Here is a 13,626-nt window from a genome sequence, read left to right as displayed (position 1 = left end):
TGAAACAGATCTCACCTGGCTGTTCCCTGCAGCCTCTGATGAACCACACAAAGTAGAAGCAGCTGCTGTGAACTCGTAACAATAATCTACTGATTTAAGGTGTAGTTTCATCAATAACAAGTCGTCTTTGACAGTGGAAAAGTGGAAAGAGCTAACTATTAAATACAGCTAAGCATGCCTTATTAGGGCATGACTCGGACTTTAGTGAAATCAAATATTATTGACAGCAATTGATTATTTTATCCTTTATTATGTCCGTCTTAACATAATTGCTTCATTGATTAAATCATGTAAATCTGTCTCTCACAGTGAGTGTGCCTGTCTGTGTGTGTGAGAGAGAGAGTGAGAGAGCAAGAGTGAGAGAAATAGACAGATAGAGAGAGAGAGAGGGTCTCTTGGTAACTATTTTCACAGCTGAGAGCAACAGAGAGGCCTTTCCACACCTCCCAGCAGCTGTGTTCTGCACAGTCACACTGCAGAGGCGCAGCAGTGGTCCCCACCTCTGACTGTCGGGGCCACGCTGGGACGTAAAAATAAAGTCGGGAGGAATTCCCCACTTTCAAACTGAGACTCTTCTTATTTCAGCTTCCTCGGGCTTTTGTATTGACAGCAACACGTGTTATTTACTCCAGCCAGAGTTAAATGATAACATGTTTAATATTTGAATAGATGAGAAACATTCAAAGTGAAGTCAAAGTCAGTTTTCTGTAATGCTGATCGTTCCATGGACTCTTAATCAATATTGCCAAAGTCATAAGATGTGCTTTGAATTTAGTTCGATGATTGAAAAACTGGAAACATTTACTTCCAGTTTTACGCACACATTTGAGCTCAACACCGCCCCCTACTGAGCAAAGGGGAGGTCGTGAACATCAGTCACTAAAGAACCAAGAAAATTCTCCAAAAAGTGACATGCGCGGGTTATGTCATTAAACTCCGTTAAAGTGTTACAGAGGCCCCATAACACAAAAGCAGGGTGTATTTTTGTAGTGCTAAAGTTATCTCCATGGAAACCAAACACAAAACTATACAGACTTCTGGGAAAACTACATGTTGGTATTGGCCAACATGTGCATTTAAAGCAGTCTAGAAGAGTTATATAACGTATAGTTAGTAGAGTCATATCAAGAATAATATGAACATAACATGTAAGGGTGACGCTGCATACTTAATATCTTTAGTGTTTAAGATTCATCCCTTTAACTACGTAAGGTTTAAAAATTTTAATAATTTGCTCTTAAAATAAATATTTTCAAAACTGACAACTAACATTTTAAAATGCTTTTTATTAAGATTCATTCTGAAAGCATGAATCAAATATTTATTCACATATGGGAACACATTTGTGTTTTTGACCTTCCAGACAGGGGGGGTCACACATTAAGATGAATCCCTGCACAGTAGCTCTATTCTTCTCTATCTCACTGCCAATGAACATTCTTGGAGCAAATTCCTCCAGGTTGTTCCCACTGATGTTAACCAAGTCATTTAATCTCACACCTTGGTGTTTCCCTGCTCCGCCAGTCTGCAGCATGTTGCTCTAACCGAGGTTCTTAATAACAACACACCGCTGTTAAAAATACAGCCGGCTCGCAGGGGTCTTAACATTTGAGCAGGACAGAAAGCTCTAAGTCTCCTTTAATGGAAGGTCAATATTAGTGTAAAGTTCACAGTTAGTCCTTTTCATTTTACACCTTGAAGAGTGTAATTGCAGCGGTGCAAGAATTAATGCCCTGTTATTGTGTTTCAAATCTCGTCCAGCGGTCTGAATCCTCAACCGAGGAACATAAAATAGCAAACAGGCCTTGCACGGAGTTTGACCTTTGGCCCCTGGTTTACTTTGCAAATTCATAGATGACCCTCCATAGACACTGGGTCCGAATGGACTCGAGAGATAGCTAGATAGATAGCTAGATAGATAGATAGATAGATAGATAGATAGCTAGATAGCTAGATAGCTAGATAGATAGAGGGGCCGTGGACCGACGGGCGGGGCCGTGGACCGACGGGCGGGGCCGTGGACCGACGGGCGGGGCCGTGGACCGACGGACGGGTGTTCCAGACACTCCAGCAGCGACGTTTCGGGGCATCCGTGCCGGTTCCGCCCACAGACGCCCCGACCCAGAATGCCAGGTTTTGTTACGTTGTCCATGTTTCAGTCTCTAAGCGCTGAGAAATGTGAAGCTCTGGTCTGAAAGTCATTTTCATCCGGGAGTCCCTGAGTCTCCGGGGTAATTAAACCGGGCCCGATATGTGTTTACCTTTACTTCCAGGCCTTTTGATACTTGCCGAGTAACCACAGCTGACGAAGGGATCGATGGGCAGATAAGGGAGGCGAATGTGTGGAACTGTGATGCACCAGAGGAACCTGTGGTATCAAAGCACGGTATCTGCTTGGAGAAGGATTGAGCTTCTTATCACAACAAGGACCCTTCCTCTGCCTCGTACAGTCAAGCTTGTGGGTGGTCCCAGAGCTTAGCGCTGGAACAACAGTGCCAAGCTGTTCCAAGAAGACGTGGGATTCATTGAGAACGCCTCATTTCATCCAGATAGGAATCACCCGATTACCTCGATGGGACTGATAAGGCCAGCCGACACGAGGCTCGGTTCCTTAAAATGAAGTATATGAAATGTTTGTGGTGATTCTGGAGGGGCGGCATGCATTACCAAGATTTAAGTGATTTCAGAGATGTAAGTTTCAAATCCCGCTTATTCATTCCATGCCCATATCTGTATTTCACAGATGTGTGTGTGTCCCATCCTGGAGAGGTAACCAAGGGAGGATGCGCTTGCCTTAAGAGGGCAGAGGACGACGGCACGCTGCTCTCCATCCGACATGGCTGACTTGGACCCGGACCAGGACCTTTGCAGGAGTTCAGGAAAGAAGAAAAAGGGGTGTGGCCCCGTCTTGTCTACCCCATTTCCTGCCTTCCACACCAGCTCTAATTGGAAATTTGGGTGGCCGTGTTTATTTACACGGTTGAAATGCAGAAAGGTTGTATTTATATTTTCATGGTGTGTTCTCAGCAGTGCTGTGTTACATAGTCTTCCCCTGAGAACGCTCTGGGAGAGTTGGAGCAGTGACGGGGAGCCCGCTGGTTAGGGTGTGTGTGTGTGTGTGTGTGTGTGTGTTATCAGAATTGTGTCTCCGGTTATCAGAAGGAAAGAAACAAATAAATAAACACACACTATAAAAATCCGTCTGATTTGGAACCTTTTTTTTAATGCATCAAATGCAAAGTTAATATTCATTGAGGAAAAATGTATCTGCAGCTAATTGCTATTGTCATTTGCATGTTTGGGAACACACACACACACGCACACACACACACAGGCTCTGTTCAACCACATGGAAATGGTAGCATTTAAGCTCTACTGATACTTTAGATACAGGAGAGACATTTTATAAACACGTTTATTGGACTATAAAGCAGATCAATATAGAGCAGATGTGCTACTTCTGCAGGATGACCTGGTGTAAAATACACATTAAACAAACTTTGATCAATATTTCCGTGCGTATGCATTATCCCACAGGGTGAAAGTAGGATTACCTTGCAGAGGTGGACTAGTCTCCATAGCAACCAACAACACAAGCATTATTAAAATTGTCCATAGTCATTTTGTTATTGCAACATTGCGTAATATGAATGCACAGCATGCGTTTATGTCCGTATCAGGTAAATCTGGTCACATATGTGCATAAGCTTTTATATAGTGGGTCCCTCTTTTATAGGGCTGCTCCCTTGTTGGCCCCTACAGGCCTCTCAGGGCCCAAATGTATAAAAGTTGCCTTTGGATGAGCCGTGAGTGAGTGGCTGCTACGTGTGTTTAACATTCAGACCAGGAACTGTTGAGTGGCAGAAGGCAGAGCTTTCTAGTCAGGCCACGGGGACTAGACTCTGGATAAAGTAAACACACACACACACACACACACACACACAGGGATCTGTCCCTCTCCTCCCTGCCCGTCAGCTGCAGACCACACACCCAGACCACACAGAGACTGAGAAACAGCCTGAGTCACTCTCACGCAACGCAGACCAGTGGCTGTCACGCTGACCACCACTGCTTCTCTGTCAGCGCTGGATCGACGTGTCAATACACGCACAAAGCTTCAGACATCTGTGTTTGGAAAGACTCAAATGGAAAAGGTGCAAGACAGATTCCTCATCAGACTTCTGAGCATGAACACATAATTGGGTCTGGAGATAAAGTGTGTGCGTGTGTGTGTGTGTGTGTGTGTGTGTGATTGTATATCTGAGTAGTGGAAGCCACGTGAGTGACCAAAGGATTGGTGAAGGTTATGCAACCAAAGTCAACTCCCATAGGAAAAATCTGAGAATGTATGCAGAGAATCCATACAGTATTTCCAGTGGCTCAAACCCAGATGTAAACAGTGTTGTGCCTCCCCCTGCCGGTCATTTACTTAACTGCACATGCAGCGCGAACTTTGGCTGGAGTAATTTGTAATTATCTGGTATTAACGTCAATTAAGGCAACTTAGATTACATAGAGAAAGGTTGATGTTTACTGCTATGGATGCTTCAGTATAGTATTTAATTTGAATCTGATCATTTTCCAAAAACCTTGTTTACTTTTCTTATGGGAATTTTATGCTGTCCTTGGTAAAACAGAATGACTGTTTCCAGCTCATCATCAAGTGAAATTATAGGATAAATGTGTTCTAACAGCAGGATTACAAGGCAGAATCAGCATGACCTTGATCGATGAATCACACCATTTCCCCCTAATTTGCTTCTGCTTAAATAACAATAACAGATCATCAGTAGGTCTGAACATCTGCTGCCTGATCTGTAGCATTAAGGACAGGCAGGACATCCTGCCAATTATTCTTCTTTGTTTTGACCAATTGCTGTGTTTTTTCCCACAAAACTCAATCTTTTTTATCACAATATTAATTTTATGTCACCTACCACCTTACGTCTGTGCTTGATTCTTGTGTTTGTTGAAATATTTGGAACTCTTTCAAACACATCCCAAGATATTTAAATTGTAACATCAGTGTTGCATTTTAATGTTTGACTGGTTGAGTAATGTTCAGCATTATTATTTTCTAAAACCACATAAGCGTTACATTCAAATAAAGGTCCTGGCAGCGATGGCTTATTTACAGTAGATGGGGAAAAAATGAGAGGCCTGAAATATGATGTGGTTTCCTGCTGAGAGGGAAATGCCTCAGTGCTTTTGATTTATCCAAAAAAACCAAATCTGACTCATTTTGCTTCCTTTGAAGCTGAATTCGATTCTTTGTGTTTATAGTCGATCAGTTCAGCTTGAATTCGACCATGTAAACTCCTTCAGTTCAGCGGTAAAAAGCATAAAGTGTGGATTTGTTCAGACTATAAGATCTTTTTACATTCTTCTCTGTGTCCACTTTAAATGCAAAAGTTATTTTGAAACTTCTCTTTTCATTTGAAGCGCTGATGTAGGTGGGGGACTTTAGTTCCGTCCAGCGTCCACCCACCAACATGCAAGTGTAGCGTTTCTCACAGAAAAATCAACTGAAGGAAAGTTTCACACGTCGCTGACTGACGGCATTTTAGAGGAAAAGAAAAGGTCTGTGGAACAGAAACTACGGTACATATTAATCTGAAACCTAGAATGAAATGATCCAAATTGTCCTTTGGATCTGCTTTAAGTTGTGTTTTAAACCTAACGGTCATCTGGTGGTCAAAGACAACATGACTTTAAAAGCTTTGAATGGAAATTCCAATCAGAAACAGTCATTAAATAAAGATTGTATAGAAAAATGTAATTTTCTGTGGCAAAAACGTGCAGATTCCACAACACCAACACATGAAATATATCACTCAACTTTTTTTTTTAATTTAAGAAAAGGTATCAACATCAACAGCGACTGTTGCAAGTTTGTTAGCTTTAGAAAAGGTCTCATTTACAGAGGACAAGTAATGGATCCCGCCTAGCAATTCATTTTTCAAAGATTTAAGTGAATCCCTTTGACAAGTAACCGGGTATGTTTAAAGGATCTGTCCAGATCGAAACCATCCCACAACCTCTCATCACCACCAGACTGCTGAGAACAGCATCCCGTCTCATCTGCCCTTTACTTTTAACTTTAACTGTAATAAAAACAATATTTCTTCGTGCTCACTGACAGAATATTGTTTGTCTCAGGGGCCATTCTTCCTGTGCACCTGTTTGAGGCTACTTCCTGCCTCAGTCACCCGCCACTCACCATGTCCCCCTACCCTCAAACCGCATCCTTCGCAGTCTCACATACTTGTAGAGAGAAAAAAGAAAGAACTGTGACTGCAGTCACACTAAACCAGCTAAAACATACGTGTGAAAGTGAAAACATACTCTTTGCCTCCTCAACACACAGCCTTTGATACCCCCGATCACCAATAAACCTTCACAGCCCCCCTCTCATGCGCTGTCACTCCTGAATATGCTGCAGCGTTCTCTGCAGAGGGACTGTGAGGGACGTGTTCTGCTCCTGGACGGGGTCGTAACTGTGCAGATGGTGGCTCTGCTGATAATAGTACACCAGTTTTCTGGCAAACACCGGCTCCACCTAAAACACAAGGATTTATTTGTTTGAGCAAACTTTTCTTTGTCCTGGTCTGAAAAAGCAGACTGAACTCGCATGAGTTATATCAATTTCCTCTTCAATAACTGATATTGCAAATAAAATAATGCTACAAATGCCGTTACATAGAGCAGCAATTTAATTATTGTGCTGTCAGTTTCCCTTCTTTTGGTTTTTGTCTGTCTATTTTCTTATAAATTTGCTTTAAATTTAATCCAGAGAATAAAGTCAGTAAATCGGAATTGTCGGTATCACCGTCTCTACCCGGGGTTTCACCACAAACCTGCGCTGTGAACATCTTTCTTGGCCGCTGGGGGCCGAGGTGCTCGTCTCCGAAACACAGCGCCACCTGGTGTCTCGGTACGTGTCGGCCATGTTGGGCGAAGTCTTGAAGCTCTGAAGAGGGAGGATAAAGACGTAAGCCAGTTGTGCTTCTCATCACGCACTAAAGCATGCAACACACACACACACACACACACACACACACACACACACACACACACACACACACACTTTTCTGGACCAGTGTGTCTAAATCTGCTGGCGGGAACAAAGATCAGTGCTCACCAACAAGGAATTGCTGGGTGTCCAACAGTTTGCAGGGCTGCGCCTTCTCCAGTTTGTTGGGTTTGTCTGAGTACGGAGCCGTAGGCCCCTCCCAGTAAACTGGCCCCCGGCAGAGGCGTTTGGCGTATAATCCATCAGGTGTCACCCACAGGAGCACCCCTGTTTCCAGCACGCTGGGGAGCAGCTCCGCACCCTGCCGGTGAGACTCGGGGTATGGGTAAGGAAAGAGAATGACTTCTGCCTTGGTGTGAAACCTGTCCTCTGGGCAAGGGGACGGAGGGGAGGAAGAAGAGGAAGAGGATGGAGAGGAGGAGGAGGAGGAAGAAGAGGAGAAGGTGATCCTGCATCCCTCTGGGCTGGTGGTGGTAACTTCCTTCACCAAAGTTTCTCTGCAGTATAGCGACACATGGAGGCTGAAATCTAGATGGAAAAAGGAAACCCTTCAGCCGGGTGGCAACTTTTGCACGGCAGAATTTTGTCACATCGTCGCCAGAACGCCCTCAAATATAACTAGGAAACACAAATTCAGTGTGATCTTAAATCTATACCAGGATGAGCATTAATCTCTCATCGCCATTTCAAAAGAATCACAAAGATGGGGTGTCTGATCTCAGAATAAGGAAGTAAGACTAGTAATTTGCATGTCTTATCTGTGAGCGCATATATATATATAATATATATATATATATAATATATATATATATATAATATATATATATTTTATATATATATATATATATATATATATATATATATATAATATATAATATATATATATATATATATATATATATATATATATATATATATATATATATATATATATATATATATATATATTTAACAAAAAGTGAGCATCCGCGTGTCTTTAAAGCAGCCTGATTCTTTACCTGTCAAGCTGTTGTTTTGGTCCATTGTGTAAGAATGGGAGTCTGCAAAGTAGGTATGGAAGGACAGCTGAAACCCTGCACAGAGTGATTATTTATGTATGTCTGTATTGATTTAGGTGTTTATTTAGTGTGCAAAGTCGACATCTCACCATTTTCTGCATGCGATGTGGACCAGGGTCGGCTGAACGGCGGCAGGTAGTGGCACTGACCGTATTGTAGGTCTGCATGTGAGGCGTGGTGATGTGCAGGAGGGAGAGGCTGCTGTTCCGGTGGCGAGTAATCCCTCCACTCCCGTCTCTCCGGACTTAGCATATAACCCGGGACCTGCCAGGGACGCCGTTTCAGGCCCATTTTATATGCACATCCACGTGTGCCGACTCCAACTTGAAAGATATTGTTGGATGCAGGCAAAATGCAGGTGCTACGTAAGAGGGAGGGTTTCCACCGACCTGAGTGTGCAGAGACGTATATGGAGGAATATAGCCGAGCGGCGCTGACTGTGCGTCCTTCATGATGCTCATCTTCACGCCTGCTGATCCACAAAGGCAGAAACATTGGTCAGACGTTTTCCTCTGCCACGTCTTTTCACCCTAATAAAACCTTTTCTCATTCACACTGGCAGCGCCATCCCGGCCCGATCGCCAGCCTCGCTGAGCAGATTACAGGTTAGGTGTCGATCTTTGCGTGCACTCGAGTGGTGTAAGTCACAGTGGCATGTTTATTTTGAGTTATGAGCGCTAAAGTGCGAAATGAATCCTCTGGCACCGCGAGTGTGACCTCACGTGTGGCAAATGCTTTATGTTAGCAAAGACGTGGCTATGCAAGGCCGAAGGATATCTGGGTATGTTATATGCACTCTGTACACACTAAATGAAGCACACATGCACAGCGACACGGGCCTCTTGGTATTCTCTGGCTTCCTTTGAGCTTCCTGCCTCGTCAGAAACAAGTGCAGTGGTGCATATATGTGTGTGTGAAAAATGCCAGTGGTCTATAAACACTTTGCGATACTTTGCAGCAGCATGGCAATAAACCACAGCTAAGTTTCCACCATTTATCAGTTCAAATAATCATTCCAGTTAAATCCTTCACCACAAGCCACACGAATGCTCTCAGAAGAGGAATGATAGCTCCATGCATCTACCTTTTTTGGCTTCTTCTGGAATGATTCTGTAGACTTTATAGGGTTCAGAGATATCCAGCTGGCTTCTGTCGACTAACTCATCAAAGTCATTGCTCTTATTTAGAGCACAGCGTAATCTCGTCTTCCATGTAGGAGGATCCGGCTTGTCGACTCCTTCTTTAAATTTTCCTTTAAACATTGCCCATGCCTGAAACACAACAGATGAATTTACACGTATGGCAAAAGTGTCTTCAGCCATTTAGAGGGTGCAGACAGGTGGTTGGGTCCAACCTTGAAGAGTGCAGCATCCTCCTCTCTGTTATAGTCTTGTTTTCCAGCATGTTTCCATGGAATCCGGAAGATACTTTTATCTGCGTTTTCCCAAATCAGGCCGGGATACTTCCTGCTGTCAATCTGGTTGATCAGCCACTGCCTCAGTTTGCCGTTGCCGCAGCTGACCAACATCCCACCATCCTCATCCACACTCATCCTGAGAAAAAAATATTCGCTTAAAGTGACAGGATTCAATAGCATGGAAATATTCCCCTACTTGCTATTGTAATGTAATATTTTCACATTGTTGCGCATGTTCTGCAGCCATAAAGTTATTTTATCTAATCATGTTTAGATATCATACAAGTTTTTTAAGCTTAGTGGCAGAATGGAGGCAGAAGTACAGAAGGTACCACCTTATTTCTCTAAGAGAAAGGAGTAATTTTAGAAAAGTAGATCTTTTTTTTTTTTTTTTTTTAAAGGGAAAAAAACTCAAGTTAGATAGTTACATTACCATAAACCTAACCATTAAACGGAAATTTGTCACGTGTTCACTTTTCTGGACTTTGAATATAAATGTAGTACTTGAAAATATCACTTGAAGCCATTGCAAATACAGGAAATCGATCACATTTCTGTTTCTAGTCACTGACGGCTTAAAAACGCTGCAACAGCCGCTTACCTTTGATCGTGTCAGATCCTCGCTTAAATTCTCACGTTCGTGCGTCTGCAGTGACCTGCTCTTAATGACAGCAAGATTCGTGCAGCAGAGGAGGAGCCTCGGAGGTACCAGAGGAGAGATGCAGCCAAAAGACGCGCGGCGTCGTGCGACCACGCTGCTGCGCGCTGCTCTGGGGAATCCCTAAACTCAGTGACACCCCAGCAAAGAGCAAAGAGTCAGTGACATCCCAGAAAAGAGCAAAGCAGAAGGAACATCTGCCTGTAGCAACAGCAAAAGATCACCCAAATATTGCTGCTCCCTGAAGGAGAGATTAGTATTCCTAATTTCCTTAGTATATAATACGAGACAGACAGACAGACAGACAGACAGACAGACAGACAGATAGATAGATAGATAGACAGACAGATAGATAGACAGATAGATAGACAGATAGATAGATAGATATGGATATTTACTGCCCTCCAGTGGTTGGCCATGAGGCTGTATGCAAAGACCAAAGTCATGTAATATTTTACTGGTGTAGTATTTTTTATTGGTCATAGTATCTAAAGTCAAGGAGAACATGAGATTGTACTGACATCCGTCATACAAAAGACAAACAGGAAACGGAGATGGATACTCACATCACGTGTGTGTGTGTGTGTGTGTCTGCGTGTGTGTGTAAGAGGCTGCCATCCATCCCAAAGTTTGAAATGATCATCACACAGTCCATAAAACAGGCGACAGTATTCATCTCAGCATTCTCCACTTATATCCACATTATAAATATGTTGCATCAACACTGCAGGAGAGGACGGTTCTGGTTGTGATGGACGTTCTGGCCCCAGGGATATAAGAGAAGAGTGAATGTCCAGCTGAAACGTGTCAGGGGTGAAAGGTCAGATTCCTCATGGCTGGCTGGAGCTCTCCTTTTTGGTCTCCTCAGCGTCACTGTTGGCTTTTGGCACCTTGACAAGCAGGTCGCGTATCTGGGCCTCGTCGTTGAAGGGGTTGTCCTTGTACTCCATCTGCAGCCATTCTCGGAACTGCTGGAACACAGAAGAATGTCACACCGTGCAACAGCCTGAGTGATCCACTCCCCCCCCCCCACCCCCCCCCCCCCACCCCCACCTTATCTGCCTGGGTGCTCTCAAACTCCTGGAGCTGGCGCTGGAAGCCCACATTGGGGGCGGCACAGGGCCGGGCGGCCTTCACCGCCGCCAGCGCGTCGCTCCAGCCCAGCCTCGTCACCGTCATGATGTAGGCGACCACTAGGGTGACGCTCCGGGAGACACCTGCCAGACTGCAGGATGCAGAATATTAGCCAATGCAGGGTTTCACCGGTAGATTTAGTGTCAATAAGGAACAGATTCTGTAAAACAAGCAACATTATAAAGAAATGAGCTGGAAAACCAGAATCGTGCTTGCAAAAAAGCTGCACGGCCGCAGCAGATGCAAAAAAAAATGCAGCCCTTAAATAAATACCCTCTTGTTCCTCTGTGCTTCTGAGAACAACTAAGCAAATATGCCCCCCCCCCCCCACCACCCTCCCCTGACACCTGATTAGCTACACTACTGCGAGCTAAAAACGTTGCTGCTGCCTGTTGCTGGACTGTTTTGGGAAGTTCCAGAATAGGTTTTTTGGTTATTGTGTATCTGTTCTGTGCAGCAGTTACATGAGACTCGGCTGGCTGATGGAACACAAAATGTCTATAAATGTGTTATAAAAAAACCTGTCAAGTGCAGAACTTAAAAAAGCCACTCTGACATTGAGATGAGAATTACTGCTCTCACCAGTGGACGAGGCAGCCTTCTCCTTTCAGGCGGGATTCGTGCATGAACATTATGCTTTGTTTAAAGTGCTGCGTCCTGCGGAGGCGAGAGACAAACCGTCGCGTCTTAACGAACTTGACTTTTGGAAGAAAAAAAAAACACTTTTGTTCATTAATCTTCCTCGGCTGTGCTCGTTTGTGGCTTAAGAGACCCGGTGTCACATTTCTCAAACCCACGTCCACACGGTTCACACTCTCAACTCGTGGGGAATATGAGACAACCACAGCATGCTTAATGCGAGCGTTTGGGGGGGGGGTGTTATTGTCACGAGTGGTGAGACTTCCTTCCTGCATAGAAAAAAAAGAACCTGAAATTGCAAACCGGACCACATTTATACGTGTGCCTTTGTGATCGAACTGTTTTGCCTCTGCTCTCAGAGCCAATAACCAGTCGAGCTCATATCTGAAGGCGAAGGCGGCCGAGGCGGTGCACAATAAGTTGGCAGTTTGTGAATTTGCATCACTGACACCAGAGGAAGCTGAACCCACAGACGCCCACGCAGCAGCCAGCGGCTCAGCCTCGCACAGGTCTGAGCTGCAGGTTACCGAGTACTCACAGGTTCTGTGTGGGCAGGTCAGCTGCCGGGATACAGAGATAGGTCATCTCCTGAGGGACAGAGCAGGCTGGTTACCAGGCAGCAGCCGTGTCCACTTGCATGCATTTAATGAAGAAACAGCAGTTACACAATAATGCGCCAGTCGTGCAGTTTGCTGCCGGTGGTCAATGTGTGTCTTTGACCCGTTTTGCTCAAAACAAGAGTCCATTTTTGCATCTTGCTGCAGGTTAAATGAGGAAATTTAAATCAGAAAACAGAAGAAGAAATGAGCCCGCTGAGAGTGACTGACTCCAGAACCCACCACCACCACCACCTACTCACACCCACAGTTGCACAACGCAGCACACTGAGCTATCGGTGCATTGTTGACAGGCATGTTTTTATACTCGGTAGTCACGAGGAAGAGGTTCCCCTTGTTGAGTCACTCACTCCAGAGGCAGAAGTGGCTCCTTTTTCCTGGTTTAACCTGCCACACTGGCTTATAAACTGTCACCTTTCGCTCAGACGTTTAAAGATTAAATAGGTTGTAGGAGGGGAACCCTGAGTGTTCGGTGCAAGTGTAAATCTCTCACCTTTAGAATAGGTGCAGCACTGTCATGAATAGAGAGAATGTGTGTAATATTGTTTCTGGCTAACTGTTCTCGATCTCTTGCATCTGGCAAAATAAATAAATAAATAAAACAAGCAAACAACTATGTCAGACATGTACAATGGTTCAAGGCAAAAATGCACCAAAACAAACCTTTGAAATTTCCTAGGTACAGATCAGGAAGGACCTGTCACGGACAAAAGTGCACATTTATTAGTTTGGCTCATACCTGACCAGTGCAACATCAGATTTTACATTAAACCAGGTGTCAGGAGGAAACTTTTTATTGGTCACATCTCAAAGACTACTGCGGGCGTCGAGCAGTCTCCTCGGACCCTCTCACGGCGGAGCAGCATCCGCGCGGCAGTGAAACGGAGGAAACACGTCCGGTTCGTACCTTGTTGATGCCATTCCCCATGCTGAGAGTCCGTCTGCAGACAAACTTGGGAAATGGCACGCAGTCTTCCTTCGCTGGGCAGACACGTTTCCCAACGCCGCTGCTGAAGGGGCGCCAATGCTGCAGCTCTGCGTCCCCATGCGCGATAGCAGAGTACCACCCA

The 13,626-nt window shown here is 44.5% G+C and overlaps 2 protein-coding genes across 11 annotated transcripts; both read right to left on the bottom strand.

Annotated features, from left to right (window-relative positions):
* Nucleotides 1-5,393: 5,393 nt before the first annotated feature.
* Nucleotides 5,394-10,316, bottom strand: irf4a (interferon regulatory factor 4a). Of its 3 annotated transcripts, none has more exons than XM_029831019.1 (9): nucleotides 10,110-10,316; nucleotides 9,446-9,644; nucleotides 9,176-9,362; nucleotides 8,481-8,563; nucleotides 8,181-8,355; nucleotides 8,032-8,073; nucleotides 7,142-7,561; nucleotides 6,858-6,970; nucleotides 5,394-6,559 (listed from the first exon to the last, which is right to left on the bottom strand). In XM_029831019.1, the coding sequence occupies exons 2-9, from the start codon at nucleotides 9,641-9,643 to the stop codon at nucleotides 6,422-6,424; spliced, it is 1,356 nt and encodes a 451-aa protein (XP_029686879.1). In that variant the 5' UTR covers nucleotide 9,644; nucleotides 10,110-10,316; the 3' UTR covers nucleotides 5,394-6,421. The 3 variants fall into 3 exon arrangements, with proteins under 3 accessions (XP_029686879.1, XP_011614418.2, XP_003975321.2); XM_011616116.2 differs by having other exon boundaries at nucleotides 8,032-8,106; nucleotides 10,110-10,307; XM_003975272.3 differs by having other exon boundaries at nucleotides 8,032-8,106; nucleotides 8,481-8,560; nucleotides 10,110-10,305.
* A 300-nt stretch (nucleotides 10,317-10,616) lies between these two features.
* dusp22b (dual specificity phosphatase 22b) lies at nucleotides 10,617-13,624 on the bottom strand. Of its 8 annotated transcripts, none has more exons than XM_029831044.1 (7): nucleotides 13,464-13,624; nucleotides 13,220-13,253; nucleotides 13,050-13,132; nucleotides 12,478-12,527; nucleotides 11,883-11,957; nucleotides 11,220-11,391; nucleotides 10,617-11,137 (listed from the first exon to the last, which is right to left on the bottom strand). In XM_029831044.1, the coding sequence occupies exons 1-7, from the start codon at nucleotides 13,482-13,484 to the stop codon at nucleotides 10,997-10,999; spliced, it is 576 nt and encodes a 191-aa protein (XP_029686904.1). In that variant the 5' UTR covers nucleotides 13,485-13,624; the 3' UTR covers nucleotides 10,617-10,996. The 8 variants fall into 8 exon arrangements, with proteins under 8 accessions (XP_029686904.1, XP_003975344.1, XP_011614420.1 ...); XM_003975295.3 differs by having other exon boundaries at nucleotides 10,617-11,134; nucleotides 13,464-13,623; XM_011616118.2 differs by lacking the exon at nucleotides 11,883-11,957.
* Nucleotides 13,625-13,626: the final 2 nt, after the last annotated feature.

The sequence above is a fragment of the Takifugu rubripes genome, chromosome 22 (assembly GCF_901000725.2).
Source record: "Takifugu rubripes chromosome 22, fTakRub1.2, whole genome shotgun sequence".
NCBI lineage: Eukaryota > Metazoa > Chordata > Actinopteri > Tetraodontiformes > Tetraodontidae > Takifugu > Takifugu rubripes.
The sequence above is the reverse complement of the archived record's forward strand: the minus strand, read 5'-3'. Positions and strand labels throughout refer to the sequence as shown.

Bases quoted from the DNA above. Each gene is read 5' to 3' on its own strand.
- irf4a (XM_011616116.2), bottom strand. From the start codon at position 9,643: ATGAGTGTGGATGAGGATGGTGGGATGTTGGTCAGCTGCGGCAACGGC. The intron at 9,363-9,445 runs GTTGGACCCAAC...GTTGTGTTTCAG, and splicing joins AGGATGCTGCACTCTTCAAG to GCATGGGCAATGTTTAAAGG. The intron at 7,562-8,031 runs GTAAAGAATCAG...TTTTCCATCTAG, and splicing joins CCAAAACAACAGCTTGACAG to ATTTCAGCCTCCATGTGTCG.
- dusp22b (XM_029831039.1), bottom strand. From the start codon at position 12,214: ATGCAGGAAGGAAGTCTCACCACTCGTGACAATAACACCCCCCCCCCA. The intron at 11,392-11,882 runs GTGAGAGCAGTA...TGCATCCTGCAG, and splicing joins GAAGGCTGCCTCGTCCACTG to TCTGGCAGGTGTCTCCCGGA. The intron at 11,138-11,219 runs GTGGGGGTGGGG...TCTGTGTTCCAG, and splicing joins AGAGCACCCAGGCAGATAAG to CAGTTCCGAGAATGGCTGCA.